This window comes from Athalia rosae, chromosome 4, assembly GCF_917208135.1.
Source record: "Athalia rosae chromosome 4, iyAthRosa1.1, whole genome shotgun sequence".
Lineage (NCBI taxonomy): Eukaryota > Metazoa > Arthropoda > Insecta > Hymenoptera > Athaliidae > Athalia > Athalia rosae.
Window position 1 is genome coordinate 2013542 of NC_064029.1, and position 14598 is coordinate 2028139.

At 38.7% G+C, this 14598-nt stretch overlaps 3 protein-coding genes across 4 annotated transcripts; 1 reads left to right on the forward strand and 2 right to left on the reverse strand.

Moving 5' to 3' along the window:
* The first annotated feature begins 200 nt into the window (after nucleotides 1-200).
* On the forward strand, nucleotides 201-1597 carry LOC105684212 (zinc finger protein 239-like). Its single transcript, XM_048653738.1, has 5 exons — nucleotides 201-207; nucleotides 344-514; nucleotides 624-793; nucleotides 870-1035; nucleotides 1138-1597. The coding sequence occupies exons 1-5, from the start codon at nucleotides 201-203 to the stop codon at nucleotides 1383-1385; spliced, it is 762 nt and encodes a 253-aa protein (XP_048509695.1). The 3' UTR covers nucleotides 1386-1597.
* LOC105684213 (pseudouridylate synthase 7 homolog) lies at nucleotides 1440-4846 on the reverse strand. Its single transcript, XM_020851310.3, has 5 exons — nucleotides 4406-4846; nucleotides 3786-4292; nucleotides 2328-3711; nucleotides 2057-2208; nucleotides 1440-1955 (listed from the first exon to the last, which is right to left on the reverse strand). Exons 1-5 carry the CDS (start codon nucleotides 4617-4619, stop codon nucleotides 1462-1464), a joined length of 2751 nt encoding a protein of 916 aa, XP_020706969.2. The 5' UTR covers nucleotides 4620-4846; the 3' UTR covers nucleotides 1440-1461.
* A 135-nt stretch (nucleotides 4847-4981) lies between these two features.
* LOC105684219 (X-linked retinitis pigmentosa GTPase regulator-like) lies at nucleotides 4982-13723 on the reverse strand. 2 transcript variants are annotated; one of them, XM_048654400.1, is made up of 13 exons: nucleotides 13705-13723; nucleotides 12884-13648; nucleotides 11635-11760; nucleotides 8776-8868; nucleotides 8596-8658; nucleotides 7869-8192; nucleotides 7499-7651; nucleotides 7197-7361; nucleotides 6951-7072; nucleotides 6794-6874; nucleotides 5715-6708; nucleotides 5569-5660; nucleotides 4982-5456 (listed from the first exon to the last, which is right to left on the reverse strand). In XM_048654400.1, exons 2-13 carry the CDS (start codon nucleotides 12912-12914, stop codon nucleotides 5433-5435), a joined length of 2268 nt encoding a protein of 755 aa, XP_048510357.1. In that variant the 5' UTR covers nucleotides 12915-13648; nucleotides 13705-13723; the 3' UTR covers nucleotides 4982-5432. The 2 variants fall into 2 exon arrangements, with proteins under 2 accessions (XP_048510357.1, XP_048510356.1); XM_048654399.1 differs by lacking the exon at nucleotides 13705-13723 and having other exon boundaries at nucleotides 12884-13081; nucleotides 13432-13692.
* Between the last annotated feature and the right edge of the window lie 875 nt (nucleotides 13724-14598).

Below are 14598 nucleotides of genomic sequence, written 5' to 3' on the forward strand. Positions count from 1 at the left end.
ACCTTCATCATTTATTGCAATCATACAATTGGAGTGCAGGATCGGTTAAGGTTTTTTCACCTGCAGTCAATCGCAAAGGTTCAAGTACTAAGAACACCGCGGAAAAGTATAATATTATACATACAGTTGCAAAAATGAATTGATGTTTATTTATTTTTTGATCGGGTATCGCGTTAATAATTACTTTGAAAGTTGACGTGATGTCAGGTGAGCTTATTTTTAATAACAGAATAAATTTGAATTTTATTACAATCTTGGTGGATTTTTTGGACGCACTTCAATGATTTTATCATGTTATAACCGATTGTGAGATGAATGATTGAAGTTATGGTACTTGATATTTGAATAGATCATCAAGACGCGCCCCTTGATTTGAGTTGCAACGGGTCATCCAAATTGGGAACTCGTTGCCTAACACAGTCTATCAGGTGTCCCCGAAAACTACCCTGTCCGACTTGTGGAAAGCATTTCGATCGTCCATCGCTTTTGAAACGTCATCTTCGTACGCACACAGGTAAATCATTTTTAAAACTTGATCGTAATCAATCTACTGATTTCCGTATGTGTCGGGCATTGTGGGCATAATTTTAGAAGTTTCCGTACTAACGCGGTTCAATTTTCAGGTGAAAAGCCACACGGTTGTTCAGTTTGCGGTAAAAAATTTAGTACAAGTAGTTCCTTGAACACACATGCCAGAATTCACACCGGAGAACGACCGCACGAGTGTCCAATTTGTGGGAAACGGTTTACTGCCTCCTCGAATTTGTATTATCATCGAATGACTCATTACAAGGTCATCCATTTTGTATAAAGTTGAGATTTTACATTAGAATGAAATTCGACAACTATCAGGCTGCTTGTCATTTTAGGAAAAGCCTCATAAGTGCAATGAATGTGGGCGCTCCTTCCCAACACCCGGAGATTTAAGAGCTCATGGATATTCGCATACTGGCGATTGGCCGCTTCGGTGTCCAATTTGTGCTAGAGGATTTTGCAAACCAGCTGCACTTCACCATCATGTACAGCTCCACAGTGGTATTAGCGATTGTATTATCACTCATTATGACCAGATTTTAATCTTGTGACAATGAACGGATGAAGAAAAGTTTACACAAATGCGTGTAATTTTTGTTTCAGGGGGCAGACCCTATTACTGCAAATTGTGCAACAAGAAATTTTCCGTAACAAGTAACTTACGTGCTCACGAACAAACGCATTATTCGGAAACTGTTACTATCATTTCTCCGACGCACGAAAATAATTCACGAAACGAAAATGCTTCTATTAATAATTTGACAAACGGAACAAGAGGTCAACAGGCGCAACAAATTTCCAACCCAATTATTCCATGGAATCCGTGGCTTCCGTTACATTATTTAAAGTAAACCAAACGCGACATAAATGCCCTGAAGATGTAGTCAGTATCAAAAACAAGTAGGTTACAAGATTTTTACAAGTTTATTAAGACTTAGTTGTACATACAGTGAGATCAGAGATTATTGGGTCTTTTTCTTTGATTGTATCGTTGTTTTCGCCGTCTTCGGTAGTATCCATTTCTTCTGTTTCTGTTCCATTTTTTTGTTCTTCAGCTGTAGTCGCGGTAACTTGTTCAGGTTTGACGACATCGATTGCCGGTTTTGTCTTCGCCGCCGCTACATTATCTTCAACTTCTTCTGCGTTAATAGGTTCAACCACACGGATTTTATTCATCTCTGTTTCATTACTCTCAAAGTTAGCTACTTCATCTTTTATATCTTTAGTTTCTTCAGGTATGTCTTTCTCTTCATCCTCTAACTCTGTTCTCTTTTCCTCTTCCTCTTGAGCCTTGTTTGCAGCAGATTGAGCAGCCTGCGTTTGCGGCGATGTGTCACATTTCAAGATCTCACGCAACGCCATTGTTGCGTACGTACTTGATTTTAGTGACATCTCAATAATGATTGCCTTGTACTTGCCCTCTAAAACCCATGGGAGGATATGGAGATATGTGTATGTAACGTAAATATGTAATTCAAAAGTAATATGTCAGTAAAAGTATATCGAAACAATTCATAATTACCTGGGTCATCTTTTGGTTGTGGAAGGCCTCTCATTTCATCAAGATCACAAAGGATCAGCTCGTCGTTTCTATCATTGTAGTGCATAACTCGCCAGGTCATATCGGATGGGATTTCCAACATTTTTCGGTAAGCTCCCCCCAAACTGTATTTTCTATAATCAAATTTGCATACATTGTTCCCGAAATTGTAAAAACAAAGTTCCTGAATAACGGTGGTTCATGCTACTGTGATTCATTCGAGCTCATATTCATTAATCTAAATATAGTTTACCGGTTTTTTTGTCTGAGATCTGTTGTTAAGCCATCCTTGGCAAGGATCTCTTCAAACCACGGCTTGGCATACGTCGGGTAAGTGACCCTCCATCCAGGTTGCGGCATAATAACATCAGCAATTGTATAATTAGGCAAGTCTTCTTCTGTCAGAATTCTTACAGGTGGAAGACTGCGTAAATCTTCTTTGTCTAGCGCTGCTGTGTTTTGATCTTTCTTTACATTGTTTGTAAGTTCTTTGGCAATGGTTTCTATTTTGACAGCATTAATGTTGTTCTCGTTATCAATGACTGCAGGTTCAATATCTACTTCTGCCACAGCATTTAGTATTTGTACATCATTGGCAATCTCCGTTTCCATTTGTGCATCTTCGGCCGCAGTTTTGGTTTGCTTTTCTTTGTCATTTTCAATTTCTTTATTTTCTGTTATTATCACTTGTTTCTTGTCTACTAATTCACCATCGTCTTTGAGACCTGCAGCTTCATTTGGGATCACATCCTTCTTGATATTTGCGTTATCTTCTTCATTATCCTGACCATATTCTAATCTTTCGGTATCTCCTGTGCTATTTGGATTCTCATAAACCAGATCACCGACTACAGGTTTTCGGCCCAATTCTCTGATTCTTTTAGAAACCATCATATTCCAAATTAAACTTTGGTAGGCATGAATATACATCAGACTGGTGTTTCTAGGAACCGAGTCTAAGGCTCCCTGAGGATTGTGTTCTCCACAAACATGGAGACCCCAGAGAAGTTTTGCCTCAATTTTATCGGGTCTGCCGATACGTTGGTATGCGGCATGAGCGTCTTTAGTTGTTTGGTAAATCTTTCTAGCCTCAAAAAGATCTTTTTGCTGTTCACCAGGTCGAGGTTTTAGAATCAAATTGATCGCTTCATCCCATTTGCCCTGCAGTAGAGTTTTACCAATTTCATGTGTTGGAATGACAGCTACTGTTCCAAACCTTTGGAGACCGTAATAGTTTATAAACCCATTGTCCCTTAGTGTGGTCATAGCTTTTTCAATTTCTTCATCAGATCCAGTGACGCTTCTCAATGCAATCCTAAATCGGTTTCCGCTTAGCATTCCAAGTTTGAGTGGCTCATCAGAGAACTTGAAATTCCCAACAAAAGCACCTCTGACTGATCTACCCGCTGCAGCAATATCAACAGGATTAATCTTCTTCAAACTAACCCACTGTGTGGTTCTAGCCCTCCGATCTTTGGTCCCTGCATAATTGAACATGTTAGGTTTCACCCTTAGGCTTATTGCCAGTTGATTCAGAGCATCCATGGTATCCAAATTTACTTTATGTAACAGGAAATGACAATAATCTCCACCACGACGGCTCCAATCGACTCTCTGATCTCGGCGAAACTCGAGTCCTGTAATTAATCATATAATTTATCCTACCATTTCTTTTCCAAATTACATACATATTTTGACTCAGTTATCTTACCACTAAGCTTCCGTTTATTAGCTTTAGCAACTACAATGACTTTTGTTTCTCCACGTTCAGCAGTCTGACTAATAGTATTCGGTATCTTCTTAGCCAGAGTATGAATTGCTCGTCGCTCGTCTTTACTCATATTTGTGACATCGATTTCCACCGAGGAAACCGAACTGTCGGTTTCGATCAGGGTTTCCAACTGTTCCCAGACAGTTGAGGGAATTCCTTTCTTCAGATCTTCCATGTTTTCAAGCTCTACTGGTTCTGGAGGTATGGTTTGGTTTGTGAGCTTGGCAATTTTACCATCCAAAGTTATTTCATTGACATGAAAATCGGCATATCTTTCCTTAACAATACCAGAGAATCCTTTGTGGTCTCCGACAAATTCTGTTACTCCTGTATCAACTTCTTTCAGCCGATTTCCAACTTCCATTTTAGCTCTTTTCCCATCATTGTCTTCATTTCTTTGGTTTCTTTTGTATCCTCCTCTTCTGTTCTGGTTTCCTCCCCGAAATCCTGAAGTCAAAATTCGGATGTGAAATTGGAATTACAACTCATGATTAATTAGTCCATCTGGGTCAAGTCATTAGCAGAATTGTAATTAAAAAAAACTTGGGATTTGCACTTACCTCCACCCCGATACCCACGATGCCCTCCACCTCCACGTCGACCCCAACCATCGCCACCACCTCCGTAATATCCACCCCTGGAAAAAGAGCGATTCCCACTTCCATTGGCATAACGATCATCGCCCCTGAAATAACCACTTCTTCCTCCACTGACAGAATTATTTCCATCACGGTTACCGCTACCGACACGTTTATTGTCTTCCCGTCCTGACATAATTCTTTTTATATAATTTTATCAATTTTATCAACTTTAAGTACTCACTACATCACAGTTCTATCCCAGATGATTTTCTTTACTTTGTACGACTAAGTCTGCATTTACTGATTAATCTAGGGGAGTTATTTTATTGCCTTTTCAATACCGTATCAATACACGAATGGAGAACGGTGACCAAGGTTATGTTTTATAACGTGTTCTATGCTATTCTCACCGGGTCGTGTTCTGTGTCATCTTGTCAATTCAGTTTGAATAATACCCGCGAAGCGAGGGGATGCCGGAAGTGGAACGTCCGTGTAATTTCGAATCGAAATGTCGTCCTATTCCAAGCGCGTTGACTTTCAATGATTGAAAACTCCTCATTTTTCAATCTTTATTTATTTGTATATTATGTATAGAGGTATGTATAATATTATATTCAATACAATGTTAAATTACACTAACAATAAGAACAGCCTTAAATAACTTATCTAATCCTTTACACTTCTATAATATTTTTCATTATAGCATTTATAAGAATAACTAGAATTGCCTATACATGTAAAATGATGGTCATCACTTTTGTAAAATTTTGATTCCGTTCAACTTGGTCCCGATCCCGAATCTTGTATAATTTATCATTGACTGAAGAAATGTAAATGGGTCGGTAATGGTCTAAGAAACTGAAAATTTGTTTCTTGCTCTTCACTTTCCCGTTCTACCACATCGAATTCCATAAGGCTAGCTGGCTGTCTTGGATATTCATCGTCAACGAATTTATAAAAAAATATAACAAAATATGACGTGAAGTCTAATGGAAAGTCTTCACAGTTACAGCACGGTGCACGTTCTCGACTGCAAATGTATAAATTGTACTTGTTATTCTTCAGGAATCTCAAATTGAGCCAAAAGTTGAATAGTTATCCGGAAATGTCTGATAATCGATTGAATTTACCAGTATTCGTACCTTTACTTTCGAATTTGAAGCACTAGAATTGCCTTTTACGCCATTTTGATCAGCTTGTGGTTTTTTTCCTTTGAATAGTTTCGATATTTTACCTGAAACATTGAATAATCAGAAATAAACAATTATTTGATTCAATAGGACCTTACCTGTTCTTGGTGCTGGAGATTGCACGACATCGGAATCATCCTGTGTCATTTCCATTTCTGCTTTTTCCTGTCCTTTTACATCCTCTGTCTCTTTTGCTTTATTTATTTCCGTCTCCTCTTGTTTAACCTTGTCAATTTCATGTCCCTCATTTTTCAAAGACAAACTTTCTAAACTCTTTCGTGTCGTCGGTTTTTTAGCAATATCACTTTCAGCTTGTCCGATACCATCTTCAATTTCGAAGGGATTTGTAGAATTATCAGATCCTTCTCTACCCGTTTTTTCTGCGCTTTTGGCGGAATCGTTTGACCCCGCGGATTTTGAAGCTGATAAAATTCTCTCTCCATCAATTACAGAATTGGAAAGCCCTGATTTTTGTCTGGGTGGTTTTGGCGGAGGAATCGGATGCTCATAGTTAGGTGATTCCGGCTTTTGAATTTTTGAGAGACTGTTAAGTGAGGATTTTCGTTTGCTATCGATCGATCGATTACTATGAGCTGAAATTGTAGAATTTAGACTGCTCGCCGATTGTTTTCTATTCATTTCTTTAGCGTTGTCAACCGCCCCACCATCCGAATCTCCGTGAATTTTATCACCCCCTGTTTCCTCCGTTTCATTCGCGAGCTCGTCTAGCAATTCTTCGGTCTTCTTTCCCTCTTCCATGTAGTCCGCTAGTTTTTTTGGAAATTCTGGCTTTTCTACGTGACCAATCGCCTCCTTCATACTTCCCATTATATCCCCGGCAGTCTTTTTCACCACTTCCACGTCTTGTTTCACAGTATCGGTTACATTTTTCACCATCCCTTCGACATTGTTCTGTAATTCCTCCTTGGCACTCATCACTGCGTCTTTTACGTTATCCCGCGTTTCCGCTAAGCCATTTTCCACTGACTTCATAGCGCTATCGATTACATTTTTCTCCGGTAAAAGATCTCCAAGTTTTCCAAGTCCTGGGATTTTTAACGGTGGCAATGAATTTTTCCTTGACACAGAGTCCTGGAATGGAATAGTTATTTAGCTACATTCAAACCACCGTAATACTGCAACTATCTAATCAGTTCTTAAATTGTGTCCAACTCACCGAGTGCACAGCAGCAGAGTCTTCGTCGGTATCTTCACGCCGTTTGCCAACGAGAATTGTGTGACACCCACCGCATGACACCTAAGAGTTGAAATAAAAATTCAATTCATACAAGAAAGAAACGTGTATCTATAATGTTACAAGGACTATTTCGTACATCTGTCACGATCAGTTCCTCGTATTTCACGGCATGTGTAATCTCGTGAACGTTATTTTCATTTTCCTCGAGACCAAGTTTTCCATGTCTTCCATCGCCACACATGAACAACTTTCCAGACTCTACAATAAAAAGAAAGAGAAATAGTTGAAAAAATTTATCATAACTTTTGTCCATTATATGACATTTAGACTTTTGGACTTTTCCAGTTCTTTCGATCATTTTTCCTTTTTTCGTGTGTAATACCTGTAACTATGGCCGTATGACTTTCTCCGGCAGCAATTTGCGTGATAACTTCTCCACTGGTGTCACCCCGAGGTAGAAGTTTCGGCGTTTGTACTTCTGTGACGCTCACTCCCATTCCTAATTGTCCGCTGACGTTGCTTCCAAAACAGTAAAGAGCCCCCGTCTCTGAAATTAGCAAGTGAAACCGCGTTATTACGCTGTTGTTTTTTCAACTTATTTCGATGTCGATGTACAAGGTGACCATGAAATAAGCTGCACACTAAATTCAATGATGATGTCCGAAAATATTTTGCATTATTTACCGGTCAAAACTAAACTGTGATGTCCACCGCAAGCGATCTTCGCAGCTGGACCCGGAAGCTGCAACTGTTTAGGAGCTGCTTGAGTAGAGAAGTTGACAACAATTCCTAGTTTGCCGCTTTCAGCTTCACCGCATACGTATATTAGGCCGCTTTCTTAAAAATAATCAAATTAACCAGTTAAACAAAAAAACAAAAAGAAATAAAGATAGAGAAAACTCAGTTGGATAGGCACATCAGTGGCGAAATGAGAAAATAACTGAAACTGCTCGCGAAGATTAACCGCAAAATATCCACTATTAAATAAACCAGTTCAGCCAGCTATGAATTCGAATCACATATTGATCAAGAAATTCATAACGATTTTTCTAACCGGTCAAAAATGCTGAATGATAATATCCCGTGCTGATCGCTCTCACAGGCTCTGGAATCGGTACTTTCGTTGGCTTATTGACTAGTCCAGTTGTTCCAGGCAGCCCTAATTGTCCTTCGAGATTGCTACCCCAAGCAATCACCCCTCCGTCGCTAATTAACGCCATGGAATGATGAGAACCCGCGGCGATTTGCAAGATTCTCGGACCAGCCAATCCGCAGTCATAAACCAGAACAGGTGAACTTGAACTGTCCCCAGCGGCGAGTCCGCCGCGACCCAACTGCCCTTCCTGATCGCTTCCACAGGCAAATATTTTTTGCCCACCTGTGATGCGAAAATGAAATTTTCTTCTCTATCTTATTTGAAATATCTTCATTATTTGGAAAGGGATCGACGTTTTCGACTGGGAAGTTAGGTATTTCACTTTCGTTTGAGACGGTGACAACCGATGCTACGTATGATAAATTTTATGAAAGGGTTGAAGTTGTGGCGTACGAGTCTGGTATATGAAAAGGACATATAGAGCTATCTTTCATTTCTAATGAACTTTGAGAATCGATACGATTAAACTATACGACATGGCTGTGTGTAATTCGAAGGGGTAATTCGTTCAATAACTTATGTGACTCGAAGAATTGAGTGGTCATTGACCTTCGCTTGGGTGTATCGTATATATTATATCGAATGGAGCAGTTGAGATCAGGTTGGATAAAAGTGTCACGCTTACCTGTGCATATCAAAGTGTGAGCGCGTCCACACGCGACGTTCGTTATTTTTTCTGGTTTCAGAACTGAAATTAAACGAATTGCAAATTTGATATTTTTTTCCGTTAATGCGATAGTCGAATGATCATTAAATCTTATTTTTGATATCGTCATAATTACCGTCGTTATTTTAGGAAACTCACTTTTCACGCAGGATGGTTTGCTCACGTGATTCTTGTGCCCAAGCCCCAGCTGACCCCAATCATTACTTCCAAATACGAAGAGTCTACCACTTTCTGAAAGATTTCAATCAAACAATATCAGGTAAGATTTTTTCTCTACTTCTCTCCATCGTGTTTCCATAATAATTATCATCTTTATCTTACAAGGTTATATGGATTAAAAGAACGATTCGGATTTTTGAGGTCACGGTCTGCGACATGGCCTCGCCACGCTTATTGTTGCAGAAAAGGTGCTAGTTTTTTTCTTCAGCTAGCCTAACGAATGAGGGTAATAAACGCTTTTTTCTATAAGAATTTATAAGTACCTATATGTCGGTATAAGTCAACTTGGGTCACTTTTCTAATCGACTTATGTTAATTTACTCCTACACAGCCACTTTTGAGTTACTTAACTCAAATGTCGTTGCAATGCAGCTGAATATGAGTATAATTTTTATCGCGCAAGGTTCTGATTGAGTAAAAAATGAAGAATTACCCTTAACAAATTGAAATGCTTCGAGCAATGAAGTTAAAAATGCATCCATTTTTAACGATGTCAATCTCCTAGCGGTTCATGGTGAACATGGGGGTGTCTATACAGAAAATTTTCAACATGTGCAGCATACCCCCTATATCTACCTACACATAATATTTGCATTATTGATTCTCTGGCTTATATAACTATAACTGGACAGTGGGCATTTGGCTCACGTGTGTACCGCTGTGTGAACAGTGCAGTAGTTATAGAAAAGATATGTATAACGCTATACCATATCTATGGGTATAAGCTTCATGTTACAGTTATATGCCTAGGTAGTCACCTCGGCCACGTGGGGATGATAGTTTGCACTGCGTTGCACGCTGCAGAAATTATATAAAATCGGAGTATAGCTTCGATCCTCAACTTCATACACACGGGGTATTCCCAATCGAATTTTGTAAAAAGTGAAATGAACAAATTACGATACGTTAAAAAACGTTTTTCGTATTTTGCGAATAGGAATCACGTTGACATGGAATGCACCACATATACGTGAAACATCCGAGTCACCTGTATTCCCCGACGAATCGGCAGTGCTCTTTGCTCTTTCTCTCCGAGGAATATCCATCCTGATGGACGTGCAGGGAAGGTTGGGTAAGGACTTTGCTACTGTACGGGGTCATGTAAGGACCTTTTCACAATTTACAGCTTGTATCCAGGATCGGACTCTGGCAAGATTGCGTGAAACGATAAGAACAGGCGTAGGCGTAGACTTTGCCAAAGCGGTATATATGCTAATGTTATAATATATCCTTGCCAATTGTATATCAACGTACATTTTCAAGAACCTCACCACGCGCCGGTTATTCTCGGAGCCTAATATACTCTTGGATTCTTATTAGTCCTTCGCTCTCTCCATGACCTCACGAATGTCCGCGATGTCGTGCGAGAAAAATGTATAACCAGTGAGTTATTTTTAAACACCGTCTTGAATTTATTTAAGATTTTTTTATTATGTTGTTTCATTATATTTTTTTATTTATTCTGTTTCATTATTCCTCGTCGTGACTTTTCATAAATCCAAACAACTTTGCCCGCCTTCTTATCTGACTCGCAGTGCGCTGTTCGCCTCCCTTATAATACTTAATTATACAAACTAGTGGGATCTCACTTCTTTCTTTCTTTCATTTTTTATTTTCAATGTGCGATAAGTCTGGATATACCTTGCAGAATTCTGCATACGATATTCACGTATTTTATGAAGATTAATAATGATATCCTGTTTTTGCAAAAATTTTCTCGAACGGCGTGCTCCGTAATTCGTGATATGAAAACGCCGTTAGGTCGCTGATTGTTGTCTGTCGGTTGTGACGTGACATTTTCTATTTCCTTCCATCAAACCCCTGTTTCTGTTATCGAATCGTGTTTTCCCGTCAGTCGGAGAAAGCAGCCAGATAAAACAATCCGTGGTGAATTATAATGCCATTCAAATTGCGGACTGACGATCAATCCTTCGGCTAGCTTCGCATAATCGTAGAGTTACATTATACATAAATCGCAAAGATCAGGCATACATATAGTTGTAACCGCTATTGCAAGTTTCAAGTAGAATATTAGTGAGAAGTCAACATTGTAAACTTGATAACAGACGACCACGTGGATAGCTGGTAGTGAAGCAGCTGCGGCATAAAGTCGTTCACATATTGATTTTAACATAAATCATGCAGGTTACATAGAATATTACGCTCGTGTGTATTTTACACATATCGGAAGGTAGGGATGATTGGACCACCAGGTAAATTGAACCGTTACACAGAAAAGTATGTGGCGAGTGATGCACTTTCCACGGAGTGGTCCAATTCACCCGGTGGACCAATCATCCCTTGTACTTCCCTTCGTCGCACCTAAAATTAAGTTAGTTAATCTTTTTTTTTTTGTCGTGATCTGTAATTTTATGCGAGAAGTATCGCCACGGTGTGAGATCTCATTTATGTACCTTTTGATTGCGTCTTCTTTCGTAAGATTCTTCACGATAGTTTTGATCTATCAAACCTGTACGAGCTCCTCCAGCATTTATTACATTAGGGTCGAAGTTCGTGAGGAAATTTTGCAAAAGTGAATCATTCACACGAGATGGTATATCTTGGACAATATAGGTATACCTTATACGCGTAGTATAACTTTATACCACGAGCATTATACATATACCTGCATAGTGAAAACATGGGCAAGGGCAACTAGGTGCTGCGTGCGCGGTAATCTAAGGCGTCGTTAATAAAGCGTTTCGAGTTGCCTGTGCTTTCGCAGGATTCTTAACAACATCCGAGCGAAGGTTTGGAAAAATTCATAGGGGTACTCACGACAAACTACAGCGGAATGTTCATCCCCGCAGACAATGCTCACTACAGGGTCTTGCCGGATAAAAAAATGCGAGGCGAAATTATCGGCGAATCTACTTCGTCCGATCGTAAATACTGCACCGCTATCTGAAATTGAAATAAGTTCGGAATTAGAATGTTGTGCAGCAATTATTATACGGGGAAATTTGTACAACTTTTTTATTCCTATGTGTTTTAAGTTTTAGAATTTTGACAGCGTTATCACATCCCTCAATATTTCAAGTTTCGACTATCAATTACATAGTTTATTAGCACGGTAGCTACGATAACATTGATTTAACACTCAAAAATTAAACACATGTGAGTCCCCTTGGTTGTTTTTTATGTTATCGGGAAAAATTGACGGACAGTCTGCGCTAATCTATCCATATAAATGTGCGGTTCTTGAATTGATGACGCAATTATGTTCGGAAAATATTATAATACATTGGCAATGAGTATATTCCATCATTTCGGAGCTCAAGGGTAAATATGAGATAATTATTTGGCTCACAAGATGATTAACTATTCGAAACTTTTATTAGTTTTACAAAAAATGCCGTCGAATTTTTTGAATAATGGGATTCATAGCACTCATGTATGCGTTGGTTCTATGTTCTCGTGAAAACTAGATATATAATATCAATATGATATAAGTTTATATGCGCGAACTTTGAAATTCGCGGCCAGAGAAGCTTTTTAGGAACTTCGCGAATTGAATCTTATACCCACTACGTGATTTATTTTCATGAGTTTAGAAGAGTTGATGCAGTTATCTAATTCAAAGTTTTCGGATTAGGAATCCGAGAAAACATATTTTTTCATTTTGCAAGTGTGGAATGTTTCAAATTTTATTAGAGATCAGATTGAAGTTCACGGTGTCTAGTTCGAACCTTGTAAATCAAATTGGAGAGTGTATTGTTTTCACAAATTGAGAAAATTTAACAATCGATCGGTTTCCACTTTGGAACGAATAAAAATTCGTTCCAAAGTGGAATGTCCTCTGTCTTTGCAAAAGCTGAATCTATTAATCTATTTACTTATTCAAGATGTAATTGTTACGCTGCCGACCGGCAATGTCGGTCATTTGAAATGATTATCAAACTTACTTAGCGGGTTTAGAAAAATCGAAATTTCAAACGTTGAGAGTGACAAAAATAAGAAACTCCTTGAAACCAATTAAAAACTGCGAAAAAGTGCGTTTTATACTGGAGAATTCGCGATAACTTACCGGGTATGTTGTCTATATCTGGCAGACCCATGTTTGTGCCTTGTATCGCGCAACCCGACTGACATTTGTATTTTGTGAAAACACCAACACCGTGTCGCTTGGCAACGGGAAATCAATTTAAAATAATTCACAATTCCGTATGTTCCGCAGTCCGAACAATCACGAAGTTCCAATTTTCCTAGCAGAGTTCGCCACTACCTAGGATTAGAAATGGATTAGAAAAACTCCAAGGAGTCATGGGAAATCGCCATTCGCCGCCGCGGTAAAATGTAATTAGTTAAGAAAATCTGCCATCATATAAAATCGCTTAGCATTCTGGGTAGCGGTGAATCAAATGTCTCCAACACTTTCTGCAGTTTGAATTCTACTAAGGTTCTTTTCCTACGCAAAATTAAGAAAAAAAAGGCGACTCGCTGATGAAATTGAAAATTTCACACCGGCGTTCGAGATGCCTCCGTAAATAGAATGAAACCTGCATACTTTTCGTTGTCATCTTTTCACGAGTTACCGTAACATTTAATCATGTATAAAATGGTGGCGTAGATTACCGAGAGGTAAAGAAAAACCGGCAACGCGTCTATCGACGACAGACCGCGTCGATAGTTTTCTATGATTTGTCTATTGTTTGTCTTTTTATCATAGTTTCGTTTGCCTATATTTTTTTTTCTTTTTTTTTCACCGCAGTCCGCTTTCGCGTATAGCCTTGATTCTCTCCAATACGACCCTGCAGAGGCCATGAACACCGTACAGAGTTACACGAACGACCTGCAACAACCGGTATTATGAGTCTGATGCTCGTGACTTGGTTAGTTGCCTGTTACCTGTTGCCTCCGCTTCAGCGAATTGCACATCTATATTTGTATTTTATGTTTAAATCGCTTTACATTCCACCTACGTATATGGCTGATATAACTACCTATATGTACGATAATTTTTATAGCCGTAGCAGACCAAGCGATAGTTTATATTGCGCATAAAAAAACAACGCGATAAATGTGATGATCACACGTCTGATCTCCTGTAGTGTACGAGAAAAACTTTTGGTACATTTTTCTTTCATTTTTCATTATAAATAGATTTTAGATTCAGTCCGTGGTTCCTCTCGTATAATCATCAATGATATACGACGTACATGTGACGCACTTCCTTTATTTCATGTTAATAAATCAGAATTCCTCCATAATTACTTCCTCCGCACATAAACTTCGTTGCACAAATACTATTCCAGTATGCCATACGCGGTGATGCGACAGACAAACTAGCGTCTCTCAGCTGACAATAAAAAAAGAAAAAGAAAACCCTATACAATTGATAATTGTAGAAGTTTTTTTTTTTTTTATGGATTGTCTATTTATTTACATACATACCAAGTATGTGCACACGTGTATAACATATGCACAAGAATGCGTGATCATAAATCACACGAAGAATTATATTAGTATATGCAGCATGCGCGCAGTTTGGTTTCGGAGAATAGATAATATGCATTATTTTTTCTGCCTCTACTACTAATACGTAACACAGGTGAAAAAGTTTTTTTATTGTCATTTTTTTATCTCTCCTTCCTTTTTTGAACTTGAGGGAAAAATAAGGAGGCAATGGAAAGTTGCACGAAAAAAAAAAATAGAAAAAGAACAGCAAGTCTATGTACGTCTTATATAACTAAATTCTGATTGGTATTCAAAACACTAAAATATATCCAGCGACTTCATGAA

Coding starts and splice junctions, on each gene's coding strand:
- LOC105684212 (XM_048653738.1), top strand. Junction 515..623: donor TCATCTTCGTACGCACACAG/GTAAATCATTTT, acceptor TTCAATTTTCAG/GTGAAAAGCCACACGGTTGT. Junction 794..869: donor ATCGAATGACTCATTACAAG/GTCATCCATTTT, acceptor TTGTCATTTTAG/GAAAAGCCTCATAAGTGCAA.
- LOC105684213 (XM_020851310.3), bottom strand. CDS start 4,619: ATGTCAGGACGGGAAGACAATAAACGTGTCGGTAGCGGTAACCGTGAT. Junction 3,712..3,785: donor TAATAAACGGAAGCTTAGTG/GTAAGATAACTG, acceptor GATTAATTACAG/GACTCGAGTTTCGCCGAGAT. Junction 2,209..2,327: donor GATCTCAGACAAAAAAACCG/GTAAACTATATT, acceptor ATTTGATTATAG/AAAATACAGTTTGGGGGGAG.
- LOC105684219 (XM_048654400.1), bottom strand. CDS start 12,914: ATGGGTCTGCCAGATATAGACAACATACCCG. Junction 8,869..11,634: donor ACATTCCGCTGTAGTTTGTC/GTGAGTACCCCT, acceptor GAAATCTTTCAG/AAAGTGGTAGACTCTTCGTA. Junction 5,661..5,714: donor ATCTCCAGCACCAAGAACAG/GTAAGGTCCTAT, acceptor TCAATGTTTCAG/GTAAAATATCGAAACTATTC.